This window comes from Corvus kubaryi, unplaced genomic scaffold (genome assembly GCF_017639235.1).
Source record: "Corvus kubaryi isolate FWS band 111438036 unplaced genomic scaffold, C.kubaryi_AGA036_p1.0 71, whole genome shotgun sequence".
NCBI classification, from domain to species: Eukaryota; Metazoa; Chordata; class Aves; order Passeriformes; family Corvidae; genus Corvus; species Corvus kubaryi.
This window is the reverse complement of record NW_024582059.1, coordinates 16546590-16562373: the sequence shown is the minus strand read 5'-3', so window position 1 is coordinate 16562373 and position 15784 is coordinate 16546590. Positions and strand designations below refer to the sequence as shown.

General features: G+C 40.0%; 1 protein-coding gene across 8 annotated transcripts in view; it reads right to left on the bottom strand.

Moving 5' to 3' along the window:
• MAPK10 (mitogen-activated protein kinase 10) overlaps positions 1-15784 on the bottom strand; it is a 148721-nt gene that overhangs the window by 51268 nt on the left and 81669 nt on the right. For all 8 annotated transcript variants that reach the window (XM_042049470.1, XM_042049472.1, XM_042049469.1 and 5 more), the window contains 2 exons: positions 1979-2108; positions 76-134 (listed from right to left, as the gene is read on the bottom strand). In XM_042049470.1, coding sequence (XP_041905404.1) covers positions 76-134; positions 1979-2108 — 189 coding nt within the window. The remainder of the gene's footprint in view (positions 1-75; positions 135-1978; positions 2109-15784) is intronic.

Genomic DNA, 15784 nt, shown 5'->3' with positions numbered 1-15784 from the left:
TTATTGCAATCAAGGTACACCACAATACCCCACACATCCCTAAACTTTAGCTTAATTACCGCCCCTGTTACTTACACATCCTGGAACTCCTCCAGAGATTTCTGTGGTGTGAAGACATTTAATAAACTGATAATCTGAAAAGCAAAGTAAGACAAAAGAACAAAGAGAAGTGATATACATAATCGTTGAACCTGCCCTGAAGTGTATTAAAGGATAAATTGTTTTTTCACTGCTCTATTTGTATTAACACTTCTCACTTTATGGATCAGTAAAAAATCGGCAACACTCAAAATAAAATACCACAGATCTCTTAGATTTCTTCTAGGTGCACTTGCAATCATCTGAAAGAAAGATAACCAGTGACAAAGTGAAGTGCTAAGGGTGAGACACTCCTCTCAGTTTTGGAGTTACAGGCTCAAAGACCAACTTCAGCTCAATCTAGCATAACCATATTTGTGCAACAGCCACAATTTTCTTATTTATGAGGAATGGTAATTTGAAGGGACAAATAATCAAGGACCATCTTATTAAACAGTAGTCCTTCTTATCTCTGACATGGCCTTGATTCCTTTGAGGGCACAAACATGCACAGATTCCATCATGAGAGGTACAACTTTCCAGTAGAAGCACTTTGAAATAGAGACACCCTGAGCAAAGACATCTTGCATACTGCAACTCCTTTTTTCCTTTCTCTTGTTCGGTTTGCATTTTTGTTTGCTTGATTTTAAACAGGCTGGGCTGTTGAAAGACAATGGTAAAAATGTGTGAAACAGAATAGAGGAAACAATGTGACCTCACAGACCTGGATTTCCCATTTTCCTTCTGTGCAAGTAACAGAGGTAGAAGGTATCAGCATTGCTGCCATGAAGGCAACCTCTGAACGTCTCCCTTCCCACCTCCATCACTTCTTTAGGTTTTCTAGCAGAAATTGTTCAACATTCTTTCTCTGTACTCCACATATTCTGACTGAATCTTACCTCTGCAAAGGTGCCTTTACAATCCTCTCCTTCCTTTGCACTTCTCTGTACAGAGAGCTCTGACCCGACACGTGGTGCTGTTAGCAGCTCTCATGTCACATGTTTAAAATTACGTATTTAAAATTAGTGCTGCTCCTGCTGCCTTTTGATCTTTCCAGTCCATTAAAAAACTCTCTGTCATTCCTGCATTTTCAAATCCCCATGCATTGGTCTGACTGAGGGTGGCTTCCATCAAGTCAAGAGGGAAGACACAGGAACAGTCCTGGTCAACACAGTGGGAATGTAAGGATAAATCACTGCCCAGAAGAGAGGCAGAGGACACTGTAGTGTCAAGTCCTGCCATTTGCCATTTTAGGGTCAGTCCCTTCTCTTTCCATGTGAATTTGTGATTGAGAGCAAGTGTAAAATCTCACCTTACATCACATTTTTCAAGCTCATTTATGCTTTGCATAAGGAGAAAGAGTCATTGCAAGATCTGAGGGAAGGGTAAACATTGCAAACTGAAAAATGCACTCCTAATGAAAAGGAAGGGTCACACAGATATGGCAGTGAGAAATCGAGGAAGTGGAGGAAAATTAAATCCCTGGGACATCCCTTTACAATGCAGTGTGGGAATCCGACACGTTTCACTACAAAAAAAAAGCACTTTTATACAGTATCAGTCAAAAAGTTCTAACAGATAATGGTTAAAATTAACATACAGCCCTGGAATAACACTCTTGCTGCAGCATAGGAATATTTTCATTCATTATGGATACTAAATGATATACAGTAGATGGTGCAAGAAGCAGGAAACTCTCGAACAATCCGTGTTTGGCGCAGCCTTGAAATAAGCACATGCAATACCCTCAGTCTCTCGTGTGGGCATGTAGTACCAGAGAGGCTGCAGCCCTTGAGCATATATTTACATCTAATTTCTTCCATTTTAAAAAGGAACCAAACAAAACAATATCCGTTCTAACAAAGCAATGGACATACCATTTCTCCTGCTGAAAACTTACATTTTTATGATTCACACACTTCATGAGGACCAGCTCCCTGTAAGCTCGCTTGGCATGAGTTTGGTTCTGAAATGGTCTGCTGAGCTTCTTAATGGCCACGTTTCTGTCAAGGACAGCATCATATGCAGCACTGCAGTGATGAAAACACAGGGGTTATGCATCTTTGAGGGTATCCAGCATTTCTCATGGCAAATTCCTGAACCTCAGGTCTACCATTTCCTTTTTTCCACTGAGAAAAATACTCGATCAAAAGAAGGAGAGAGTTTCTACTAAAAAAAAAAGGAAAGAGTTTCTAGTAAAAAAAAAAAGTAAGAGATCAAAAGGAAACAGGTAGCACCACACTGGCAAAAGACAGCATGCGCCACTACTTCTGAACTCCAATTCCATTGGAAATTAACACTTATTTTCAAGGGGTGGGGGAAAAAATGAAATAACTTCAGATAAAAATACAATAAAAACTAGATGAGACATAAGGTATTTCATAAAGGAACTCTCTGTGCGTGGCTACAGCAGAAAAGACTTTTGTTTTTTCTGTCACCACTAAGAACACCTTCACCACGTGGCTCAGTGAACAATTGCCCACTTAACCAACATGAAGTCTGTAGTTTCCTTATGATATTTCTAATGAAATCAAGTTATTCAGTCATTCTTTGAGACCATATAATCCAATTCCAATAACATACCTAGAAACAAAACCAATTTCACAAGGTTTTTTTACTGATTCCTGATAATGAAAAAATTTGTTACATATGCACAGTTACAGCTTTTGAAAATGAAGAAATACGTTATTGTTTGCAAAGTGAACTTTTAAAGCCGGGGTCCTAAAATGCTCCTTCAACTTTTAAATGTTTTTCACAACCTTCAGTTATTTTTATAAATGCTACCTCCTATGTATTTGAAACACTTATTTTGGTGGTTCAAATCTGACTTCATAAACTCTGAGTTCTAAATTCTGAGTTCTAAACTCCACAAAGCACACTAAGTCCTAGAAACATTTCCAAGTGGACAGCATCCTCAGACCCTCTTCCTGGTTTTTCCTTTTGTCAGGAATGAGGAAAGGCATGACACAAGTTTTCTGCTAGTCCATGAAAAGCAACAATGTTTTTCCCATGATATAAATCAACCAAACCACTCATCGTTCTAAAAAATTGCTTTCTTAAGCATAAATATTCAGAATCCTGTTATTTTTTTTCTCACTAACTCTTGCTTACTGCAGACATTTGGTGACAGTGGCTAACTAACTAAGTACAGAGCAGAAAGCATGCAAGCATCAGAAACTTAGTCACAAAGCCAACACAAATGTACAGCTGTTCAAAACAGGTAAGAAAATGTTGGCAATGTTTGCCTGGGAAACCACACAAGAAGAGAAGAATCAGAAATATTTAATTTACACTACAATTGCATAAATAACACACCAAATACATCCCACAAATAAGAATAATTGTTTGCAAAAGGTGATGAGGAGTTTTGCAAAGATTACTTTTAGGACTCATTTAGGAAGACTCTTGAGAGTGGGCCTAGGGAAGTCATCCTTCCATGGCCACATCTGGAATTCTGGGTTGCACTGCAGGCTTCCCAAAATGAGAAAGATAAAGATTGGAGCAATTCCACTGATGAGCCATGAAGATTATTAGGGACTGGAACATCTGTCATACAGGGAGCAGCTGAGTGAGCTGGAGTTGTGTAGCCTGGAGAAGGCTTAGGGTGGATCTTATCAATGTTCTTAAGTATCTGCTGTGAGGAGTAAAGAAGATAGAGCCAGACTCTTCCAGTGGTCCTGAGCAATCTGCTCTAGTTGACTCTGCTTTGAACAGGTGGGTTGGACCAGCTGTTCTCCAACATCATCCACTCTGTCACCTGGTAAGTGTTCTTTATTCTCCTATTCATGAATTAGGCATGTAACTTTCATGACCCAGCTAATATCCTGCTAGTCACATGCATAAACAAAGATATTGCATGCACCAGTTAAACCATACAAGCAGCAGCTTAGGTGACAAGGCTATCAAAGATCCAGCCTGATTTGATTTCCCTCCCACCACAGAACTTCACTCAACTAAACTTTGTGTTAGGAGGAACATGATGTGTGACTTACAGCCTAACAGTATATAGCAGAAAGCCAACCTCCTGCGGCAACTGGCAGAATCATGTCTCTCATTCTGATTTAGTTCAGCCACAACAGGGCATCATAAAGGCTACAATGAAATTGAGAAAGCATTAAACAAATAAAATGCAAAGCCCAAGAATTTAAAAAACCAGGATCTTTCAACAGTTAAATATTTTGTCCCTATTGTTCATGGACATACACTGCAAATATACTTCAGCAGACAAATCTCTCAGCTAATCCATATTACTTGATCACCCAACTTCTTTTAGGATGAAAAGCCTATGTAAGACTCAACCAAGCTATGTAAGAGTACTGTGAATAATTTTAATAATCTTTTCTTATATTTTAATCTCATTAGCTACATCATAAAACTACTGACTAGGAGTTAGGAAACACCAAAAGTTTGTCTGGGCAAACATTTTCCTCAGTTCCTGATCTCTGTTTGCTTTTCTGAATTTTTTCTTTCTGTCAAAGCAACAGACAAAAGCACCAATCTAAAATCAGAAAAACAAAGGCTTCTTAAACACTTGGCTTTTATGATCAATTCCCAGTCCTTTGCATACCATGGACAACTAAAGTAATCCTTTGTAGAAGGATATTTACTTTGAGACACAAGGATCTTGACTGCAATTCTATCATGGTCTTCTATCAAATGGAAGGTGTCCAACTACTTGAAGAAGTCAATGCATGAATTCACTGCACTGGGTAAATTCATAGCCCTGATGGTTTTTTTCTGTGTTCACTAGAGAGAAGCTTTTGTTTACAGCCAGCCAACTCTGCACTTTACTACAATGAAATTACAGATACCAGATGCATCTCCTCTCTCTGCTGCTTGCTACACAAAATCCTTACCTTGGAACACCAAGTTTAGTATTGATGATAAGCCTTCTTAAGACAAACTTTAATCACTGGCAGAAGAGTGGCTGTATAAACATGTGGCTCCAGGGATCAGGAATAAGGGAGAGAGAGTAATGAGTGTCTGCAAACTGTGATGCAAAGGTTGAGTGTGAAAGTCACTCCAGCTCTCAAATAAGAGACTGGACTTGCATCTAAAAGAGTTTCTCTGGAAACTCTATCATAACACCTCTTGCTCAACTGTAAATTTATTTTTTAATTTATACAACTTCCTGGTCTTATAGCAAAGACTCTAAATTACCCCTGCTCTTGTAACAAAATGATAGCTTTACTGCAACATGAGCTCAGAAAAATCCTCAAAGTTTACTACCATGTCTCTGCAGCTGTTCAGTCAGAAAAGGCAGTAAATAAACTCTTTCCCTATAAATGCTCTTTACAGTTAGTTTGACATGGCAAATGTTAGTGTTAAAAATGTCTTTTAAAACTGTAAATAATTTGAAACAAACCTATTTAGCAGAGATAAAAAATTTTAGCGAATATAAATTCATGACTACCAAGAGATAGATGTAAATACAGCCATTTAGCAAGGCTCTTTGCTGACTTTGGCAGGAAAAAAATGAAACTCCTCCCAGTCAGATTTACATGAACCCAGGTCATCTTTTATCACTAATATTCTGTGTGAGCTCAGACTGCAATAATCAATAAGCAATGCTCTGTTGTCATGCACTTGAAAGACCAGGCATTCATTTTTATACCTATTTCAAAAAGCAAAGGAAAGCATTCTAGTTTCATGTCCAAGCTGTTCTTTCAGTAGTCTCTTTGCAAGTAAACACTTAAAATTATTCCTCCCATGTTTTCATCAACAGTGAAACTTAACATTTATCAATTCCATTATAGTCTACCCCAGAACAGACTGTCAAATCCACAGAAAATACATATCTTTTTAAGTCGACTCTTAGAGGTGGGTTCTTAGGATGATAAAGGACAATTTTTGTAATCTTAGGGTCAAGGGTCTTTGAATGGGGCACACACATTCTCTTTAAGGTGCTTACCCTATCTCAAGCCACTACTTCATGCAAGTACTATTATTATCTCTCAGATGACAGATCAGAAGCCCACGAGAGGAAAGCAAGCTCCCAGCCTCCAGTCTTCCAAGGTGGGCTGTGAAATGGAGACTCTGGGCAACCTCAGAAAACAGCTTTTTATATTGAGGAAGTCTCTTCACTGAATGCTGTAGAAATTTAAGGGCCACCAAACACTCCCCTTCCCTATTACTGCATATGCATATTGTGACAAATATAGTGGTAACATTTGTCTGAAAAGCTGCTTAATATTACACCTACTTTCTAAAGAGACAAACTTTGGTCATCTTTGCCTTCCTCCAAAAAGACTCCAGTCACAATTCTGCTTATTAAAAATCATTGCTATTTAGATCTGTAATACTTGATCCTTCTAGCTAACCTGGTTTTGTTACTGACATTTGCATTTTGCCTTATTTCCTTCACCCCAGCACAGCAAGGGGGCAGAAAGCTGTAACAGATCTTGTTAAGCAAAGACATTGATCTGTGTAGTTGAAACACTGTGGTTATTTAGTGGCGAGATCCCCATCAGTGGAGAGAACTGGCAACCCTGAAAATCACACTTAACAAGAATGTTAATGACAGCTCATCCTCACCCAATCACCACCAATATATGGAGCAGAACACCTTTTATAGAAATGCTCAGATACACATCTAAATGTATATGCACAGATAGATAAAAAGGAAAGCATAGATGGATGAATATATAAATACTTTTCACGGCAGTTTTTTTGTCTTCAAAGCTCTTGTTTCAGATAACTATCACTAATGCAATTTCTGAAGAAGTCATTTTTAGAAACAACAAGAGCCAAATTTTTTTCCTGTATCAAGCAAAATTGCTGTAAAAGTAGTTTATGAAACTTCAACCACAAAATATTTCAAGTGCTTTACCTTCTCTCTGCTTATGGTCCCCTGTCAGCCAAGTACTCTAACAAAAAAGAGTGAAAATGTTATCTTGCTTTAAGCAAACTTTTCTAAGTGTACTCTGGCAGGCGTTTTCTGGTGGGTTTGGTTTGTTTGCTCCTTACAGTGCCCTCATGTACCAGTCCAACTTTTAGAATGAAATTAGACTTTATCATTCTTTTTTTTTCTCCTCTTGACATCTAACATCTAAGTTTTTAAAGGCACACATTCATACAAACAGTGCCCATTCCTCTCTTCAACAATTACATTAAAAAATTATTTTTAGAGTGACAACTTCTCTCCAGAAAGTATATTTAAATATAGCAAATGTTTTCCATGAAACTAGTGTAAAAGAAAAGAATTCCATACCTGCACCAGTGTGCAGAAAGTTTGCCCCAAGCAGTACAAGTCAAAGGCCACTGTAACAAAAAAGCCTCTGACTGTCCTTATTAGGTTTGGAATCAACCCTTTGTGCTGAAAATCCAGTTTGACCATACTGAAGAGCTGCCAACCTATTGTCAGGAACAGCTACTATATAGTCTGGATCAGCTCTATTTCCTCTCAAAATGCAGAGAAATTGAGACAATATTCAGAGCTAATGCTAAAGAAGACCAATACAGCTTCATAATGAATGACTGCTGCATTTTTCCTGTTGCCAATTATGATTCTAGCTTTTTTGTGTGTGTTTCCATCAGCTCACAGTTTCTTGCAAGCCACTGGAAACAGCTCGATTATAAAATACAATCAAGCTGCCTCCCCAGCTGCAACACAAGGTACCGTTTTTTTTTCTATTACCAGATCTAGTCTAACAGAATAAATAAATTATTTGCCAAGGGTTCCCATGAGCTTCCTCAGCACTGCAGAGACTACTGATTGGGCTCAAAACATTCCTTCCTGCACTGCACAGAAATGTGATCTATTATCCTGTGTTGGAATGAAGTAATGAGAGAGGACCGAAGTGCCTGAATTGTTTGGGATTATCACCCCAGTCCTTGAATGAAAATTCAGCATTGCTGTCAAGATTTATAGTGAATTCTGTAGTGCTTAAACTTCAAAGACGTGCCACTAAAACAGGAGAATTTTAAGACAAAAGTTCAAAATGTGTGGCTCTATTTTTACATTTCAGTGTTTTATCAGGAAAGACATCTGGTCTCACCAGAGACCAGCAGAGGGGCAGAATCCCCTCCCTCACCCTGCTGGCCACTGCTTTGGATGCAGCCCAGGATGTGTTTGACTTCCTGGGCTCCGAGTGCACATGGCTGGGTCATGTCCAGCCTCTCACCCACCAGCACTGCCAGGTCCTTCTGGGCAGCGCTGCTCAGGATCTGTTCATCCCCAGCCTGTGCTGATCGCAGGGGGTTGCCCAAACCCAGGTGCAGCACTTTGCACTTGGTCTTGTTAAGCCTCATAAACCTGCAAATCTGCTGATGGTGCACTTGATCCCTTTGTCCGTCATTAATGAAGATATTAAATAACCCTGGTCCCAATATGGACCCCTGAGGGGCACCACTTGTCACTGATGCCCATCAGGACCCTGAGCTGTTGACCACAACCTTCTGGATGCAAGTGTCCTGCCCTCAAATCTCTCTCTTGCCATTTTAGAGAGAAGGATATTGTGGGGGGACTGTGTCAGTGGCTTTACAGAAATCCCGATAAGTGACGTGAAACGCTTCCCTTGTTCACGATGGAGTCACTCCATCACAGAAGGCCATGGGTTTGGTCAGGCAGGACTTGCCTTGGTGAAGCCATGCTGGCTGTCCTGAATCACCTCCCTGTCCTCCATGTGCCTTAGCACAGCTTCCAGGAGGACCTGTGCCATGATATTCCCAGGCACAGAGGTGGGGCTGACAGCTCAGTAGTTCCCAGGGTCCTCCTTCCTGCCCTGTTTAAAGATGGGTGCAAAGTTTCCCTTTTTCCAGTCACCTGGGACTTCACCTGACTGCCACGGCTTTTCAAGTGTCATGGAGAGTGGCTTGGCACCTACATCAGCCAATTCTCTCAGGGCTCTGGGAAGCCTCTCATCAGGTCCCACAGACACGTGCATTCAGGTTCCTCAGTGGTCACAAACCCGATCTTTATTTACAGTGGGAGGGACTTTGCTCCCCCAGTCCCCATCCTGCTGTCCCTCCACTGGAGAGGTGTGGGAAGAGAGGTTGCCCCTGAAGACTGAGGCCAAGAAGTTGAGTACCTCAGTCTTCTTCTCTCTGGTAGGGGTGTCTATTACCTGGCTCAGTAGCTTACATGCTTACATGCAAACACAAAGTCCAAGCCCACAGTTCACCCAGTCCCTTCACTGTCACCCAATGAGGATTAAATAGTGCCAGTGTCATATCCATAACAGTCCAATTTTGAATCTGTATTGCTCATTCTGTTTCAAGTACTACAGTCATTGCCTAAAATGTCAAAGCCAAGCAGCCCTTTGCAGCAAAGATAAACTGGGAAGCATAATTCATTCATAATTCTAAGGACAGCTAGATCTGAAAAGTTTTCTGTGAAATCTATTTCACAATTCAGTCATGCTGAGAGAGCTCTTATCTGCCAGAATTTCAGATAGGAGGGTCTGAAGGAAGGTGTTCAAGCCATCACATATAAGACAATGTAGAAGAAGCTGCAGGGATAAAAAATGATGGAACACTTATTTTTAGTAAACTTATTTACAATAAAAGTTATCTTTCTAATTACACGAGCTGGTGATGCCCTAACAAGAGCCATTTTGTAGCCCACCTATCAGTTGTGTATACTGATGCAAGATAAAACTCTTCCCACAGTCATTCTCACTCACAAAGAGGGTGGGCATACAGGATACGGTGGGAAAGGCAATGTGGAAACAGCTATACAGTTCACACATTGCCTGGCACACCACTCAATGGGCGCTGGTTCAGTTTGCCAGGACATTAAAATATTCATGAGGATGCTGAGTATGAAGCATGTTTACATACTTCTCATCTGCATGTGCTCTGCTAATTCTTTATACTTGGCTCTGAAAGCCACTCAGGTGTTTCATACTTTTCTGAACAGAGCTGTAAAATCCGTACTTTCTGGCCCTGCTTGTCTCTTGTCACTAACTCACTACACAGTCTGCTAGCTGCCAGTATCCTTTGTTAGCTGCCAGCCTAGGAAATTCAACCTGGGCAGTGAGAGGAGCCAGGTTTCTTTTCTATTCTGCTTTAAAAGGGCTCTAGACCAATATGCTTTCTCTTACACGTGAAGCATGTAAGAGATGACAATCTCGTGGTCTCCAAAGTATCCTATATTACTCACTCTTTGTCTGCTCAAGGATTTACCAAAGCAAGGTGAAAAACTGAAAAATGAACCAGAGCTGGCAGTGTCTATCAATACTCAGTGGCAGAAAACACATGGGCAAAACAAGCTTCAGCGGGATTTGCCGGTAACCATACTAAGATGATATTTGCCCAACATCTGGAGAATGGGTATAAGACACTGAATTTGGCAAAGAGATCTCACATTCACTGCTCTGAACTCAGCATGGAATATAAACTTTGGACAGTTTTCAAGTTTTTTAAGCAACAAAGCCAGAAAAAGTCCAGTTTCCTTGTTTAACAGCAATTTACAAGACATGGGAAATAGTGGCACCAAGGCAGAGTCTCCACACCTGGCAAAAGCTGAGTACCTACCACATTCAAATTGTCAGTCACATGATAAACCTGCTATTTTTTGGATCTACAAACTGGAATAGAAGCCAGATACTATCTTACTATAACCTCCTTGCAATCACAGTTTAAAAGATTTGCTGGCTTGCCTGACAAACAGAACAAAAGCTGTCACTTGGCTCAATAAGAAATGCTATTTCACAACACTTCTTGCTGCATTTCTCAAATGATTAAATACCAAAATTCAACCATGGAATAAAAGTGTACTCTTAGCAAGCCTTCACCTACAATGTGATAACCATGGGAGAAAAAAAAGTAAAAAGTTTAACCCTAAATGCCCACTCAGATTCTAGTTTCCCCAAACTAACCCTGCAATCCCCACAAGGCTATTCTAAGCAGACAGAAACAGAATGGTTTACCTGCATAACAAGCCAAAGTGCCTTTTTAAAACAGGAACAAAATGAAAAATCTTAGGTTTTTGAGTTGCCCTGTAACACTAGAAATCTCAAGACATAGATGTGTACACAGAATTTTAAAACACTGTATTTGAATCCAGAAAAGAATAAAAGATTAAAAAAAAAACCAAACCAAACCAAAAAAACCAACACCAGAAAACTACACACAAATAACACCCACAAACAAACCAACCCCTCAATGTCCTATTTGCCACTCGCAAAGGGACTCCTGTCTTTGAGTCTTCCTACTTTCTGCTTCCCTTCCTGTCTGTCTCTATTGCCAACTCTTGCCCATTCTGGAGAGTTTTCCCACTCATCTCACATCAGACATGCCTAGCACTGTTCACAAACTTCACCCAGGCTTCACACAGAATATCTTGTTTCATATTTTCTTTCTATCTTGCACAACTTCTGTTTAATTTTTTTGGGCTGTCACCAGCTCTTATGATTGTCTAAGGATGGGTCTTGGGACAAAGCACAATAAATTGCTTTCTGTAAAGCACTGTGAAAATCTGTAGACTACATTCATCTTAGAGAATAAATATCAGCAATACATGCTGACAAAGAAAATTGAATTTTCTGAGCTGCATTTCCTTCCAGACCGGCTCTAGTTTTTATTTTTCTGGTTCCATTGTGTCTTTGTTTTGATGCCTGCCATTTTATTTAGGTGGTCTGTCCTATTGCCCTACCTCTGTGATTCCATGTGGCCACAGCCATTCTCCTATCACAGGAGAAATCCCTTGGTCCTAAGAGGGAACAGAAGTGGTTTGTGCAATCTGTCTCATGTGAAACACATGGTGATCAGTGATGATGATGCAACAATTTCAGTGGGGACAGGGTTTCAGGTGAATGACATGAAAGGATGAGCCTGAAGTCTGTTAAGGAACAGCTGCAATGCACTGACAGCAGTTAATTACAACCCTGGTTTTCCAGGAGGACCAACGAGAGTCTTGAAAAAATCTGTCCAGTAAGTTGTATTATGGTAGTGACGCAGCACAAACGTGAGAAAAGAGAGATCTGTCAGTGACCAAGAGGAAGCTTTTGACAGTGTAGGAACAGAAGTACCTGACATCCATAAAGAGAGTTATAAAATGTCACCGTCTGATAGCAAATACTGTAAATTAAATGGAGTTTCTAATCAACGCACAGAAAGAGCTTCAATTTCATAATCATCAGTTACTTCCCTGCAGACACAGAATTTTCAAACAGCTGATACATTTTTTAATGGCAAGGGGATCACAGATCCAGCCACAGCTATGAACAAACCTGCTCTATGCCAAAGAGTTGTATCAATCCAGCTGAAAACCCTGGATGCCAACTCTCTCAAATGAGCCTGACCCTGCCTTTACAGTACTGAATTCATGACCACATAAAGGGAGCATTGCTGTCAGGGTTCACAAAAACAGATTGCACAGAGATGGTTTCCTCACAAACTTATTTATTTTTTCCCCCCATAAACTTGCAGAGTATAAATATGGAATAGATTTTGCCTGCTTAACTGTTGTAGTCATGGAAACCATACAGGTTCTTTAAGGAGAAAGGAATCAAAAAAGGACATAGAAATATAGGCAGAGTATTTTAGAGACAGAGGACATGATTTCTTTGCTAGGAAAGAATACTATGGCACATTTTATTACATACCATTTGTGATTACCACTACATTTTCAATTTTAGATTTCTCTGGACAAGCAAAGGGAAATGAAACAAAAGAAGACAAACATGAAATATGTGGTGACTTCCTGCCTACCAGGAATCTCGGCAGTTAGGTAGAAGAAGGACATTACTGAAAAAAAAAAAGAAATTGGGAAACATTTTTTGTACAGTTTCTACATGTCAGACCTTTTAAAAAAAATGATACAATAATAAGTCTTGCCCAAACATTACATCTCAGTTTCCTCTGTCATGTAAAAATGGGTCTTCATCCTGCCTCAGGTGCCTTTGTGCACTGTTACTGGATACATCCCTTTTCTTTGCTTCTTTCTCACTTACAGATAGTAGTAGTATATAGAAGAAGCTCAAGAATCAAAGCAAACAATGACTCAAAGACAATCCATCTGTCCTATTTTTCAGATGTTATGTATAGTTGGTCACACAGCAACTGTTCTCTATGATCTTAACAGCATCTCCTTCCATATCCAAGCTCAGTTCTTTGCTGCAAGAGCACTGCAAGACATGGTCTTCTCCTCTCACTCCATATGCAAGCAAACTGTCTCTGGATATGTGTTAATATGCAAACTCTAATAACATCAGCTTAAGAAACACAGATCTGTCCAACTTAAATTAGCACCTCCACTCAATATTCTGGAGGTCAAGAACAGAGGCTCAGCCTCTGCTGCACTCATTGGGAGTCTCTCAGCACCTTAAAATTCACATGCTGGTGATCCAGATTCCAAATATAATTGGCAAATTTACTGTCTTTCTTGAGAATCAAGGCATAGAGATATCAGAACCACAAAGCAGAATGTGCTGTTTCAGATGTACACCAGACCAATGGGCAACCAAATACACACAGTTTTTGGTATTTCAGAGCAATGACATGCAGGAAATCCAAAGAATACCACAATGTATCTGCAAACTGGGAGCTGGGGAAAAATCCTGCAATGTACAAATGAAGGAGGTTCAAAGCTTGCTGTGAGTTTAACTTCTGATATTTCAACAAGAACTTCCCAAAATGTAAAAAAAAAAAAAAAAACCTCAAACAAAAAAAATTAAAAATCACCATGTGTTGCCACTGTATGGGATGATATTAGCACTGGGAAACATGGGAAAATTTGTTTATACTGACATGTGCATTTCACTATCAGTGCAGCTATAGCTCCCAGTGCAAAGTGACAGCTCTTTCCTACATTGCTCTCACAGAACACACTTGTAAAACTCTCTAAAGGTTGTCTTCAAAAACCTCCTGGGGAGCAGGACGCCAAAGCACATCAGCGAAGCACACAACAGCTGAGGAAGAGAACACTGGCTGAACTAATGGACACAGTTTGAAGAATCTACAACAGAACAGGATCAATCTGCAGTGCCAGCAGTGCCACACACTTTTTGTGTTAAGCACAAAAAGTCTGCACAATGCAACTGTGTTACTGGAATGAAAGTAACCAAACTCACAACATATGATCAGTTCTGATTCACGGGAGAGATCGGGGCTGACAAAAGTAATGCTGCCACTCCCTTCAGGACCACTGAAATTCTAGGCGTATCCAAGTACACTGTTTACCCCATTTTGCCTCTGAATGACAGGTATTTGTTCTCCTCTTCTGAGGAAAACTAGTGATTAATCCCACAAAGAGAACACCTCTGAACTGCAATGGGACTGCGCCGGTTTATACACACACAAATGTTGGTCTCTGTCAAGGAATACAGTATTTCATTTCAGTGACACAAATCAAAACAGTATTATTGGGATCACAATGAAGAGACATCTTCATGTCTCAAGAACTTGAATACACCAGTATGCAGCTAAACAGTACAAATAAAATCATGTATTAGCTGTAAGACACTGATAAGACCACTATTCTCTGTGTTTTTTCCACTGTACTATCACAAAAGTATGAGCTTGGAATTGATTATGGTCAGAAGCATCAACTCCTCTTTTCTATGGCTTTTACCATTACTCCCATTGCAATATCACTTTAGATCCTTATACCCAGCCCAGGAGTCAATGGTGCTACACAAAACCAGAACTGAAGGATAATCATTGTACAAAAGAGCCCACGTGTTTTTGCATCTTGTAGTGGACAATACCTGTCACATTTCTCCTCCGGCCTTTGCACACTCTGGGAAGTGGTTGAGTCACCATCCCTGGAGGTATTGAAAAAGATGTGCAGACGTGGCACTTGGGGACACTGTTTAGTGATGGACCTGGCACTACTGGGGGAACAGTTGGACACCATGATCTTAAGGCTTTTTTCCAACCTTAAGTGATTCTATGGTGTTGAGGTTACTATAGGGAAGGAATCAGCAGATTTATAAGCTACAATGAGCACTACCATCACCACAGGCTGATCTGAAAGAACTTTGCACTCTTTAAAATTCAACCACCAAACCACAAGTAAATCAGCCAAGGAGAACCTATGGTAATATTAGGCAACATATCAAGCTACTTACTGTCTTGCTGGCTCTACTTATTACAGGGAACACTAAAAGACTCTGTTATCTCTTTTATGTTCAGATTCAAAAATATCATTAAACCACTAATTCAAAGACAAAAATCTGCAACACATTTCCCAATTTACTACTTCAGGAATACATTTACAGTCTTCTCTATATCTGCAGATGAGGTGACTTTCTAAATTTATAACGCATTCACTGAAAAGCTCTCATAAAAGCATAATTCCTGCTCACATATCCTCCACTCAACCATTACTCACACAGAAACTTCCTGCATCAATGAGACAGAATAAAGCACTTCCCAACCAACTCCCCCAGTCCAGTTGACACATCATTACACCACATCTCAACATCATGCAGCATGAAAGCTTGTGCTCACTTTTTAAGAAAAGACCAAGATCAAGGATTTCAGCTGAAAGGCATCATCAGACCCATTTATTTGATGTTCACCCAAACAACTTTGTTTTCAAAGCTAACATTTTCTCCTGCTAACGCACGCAGGTATAGGCACTATGTGGTCTTAAACCAGGCCAAATGTCTTCATAAGATACTGATAAGATTTTAACTGCTTGTGTCCTCAAGCCTGTAAGTGATGTCTTCCCTATCTGCCTTGGTGTCGCGGGTTCGGTTTGTAACCGGGCGGAAACACCAATTTAGTGTAGTGGTTTGGTCCAAAATACTCATTACTG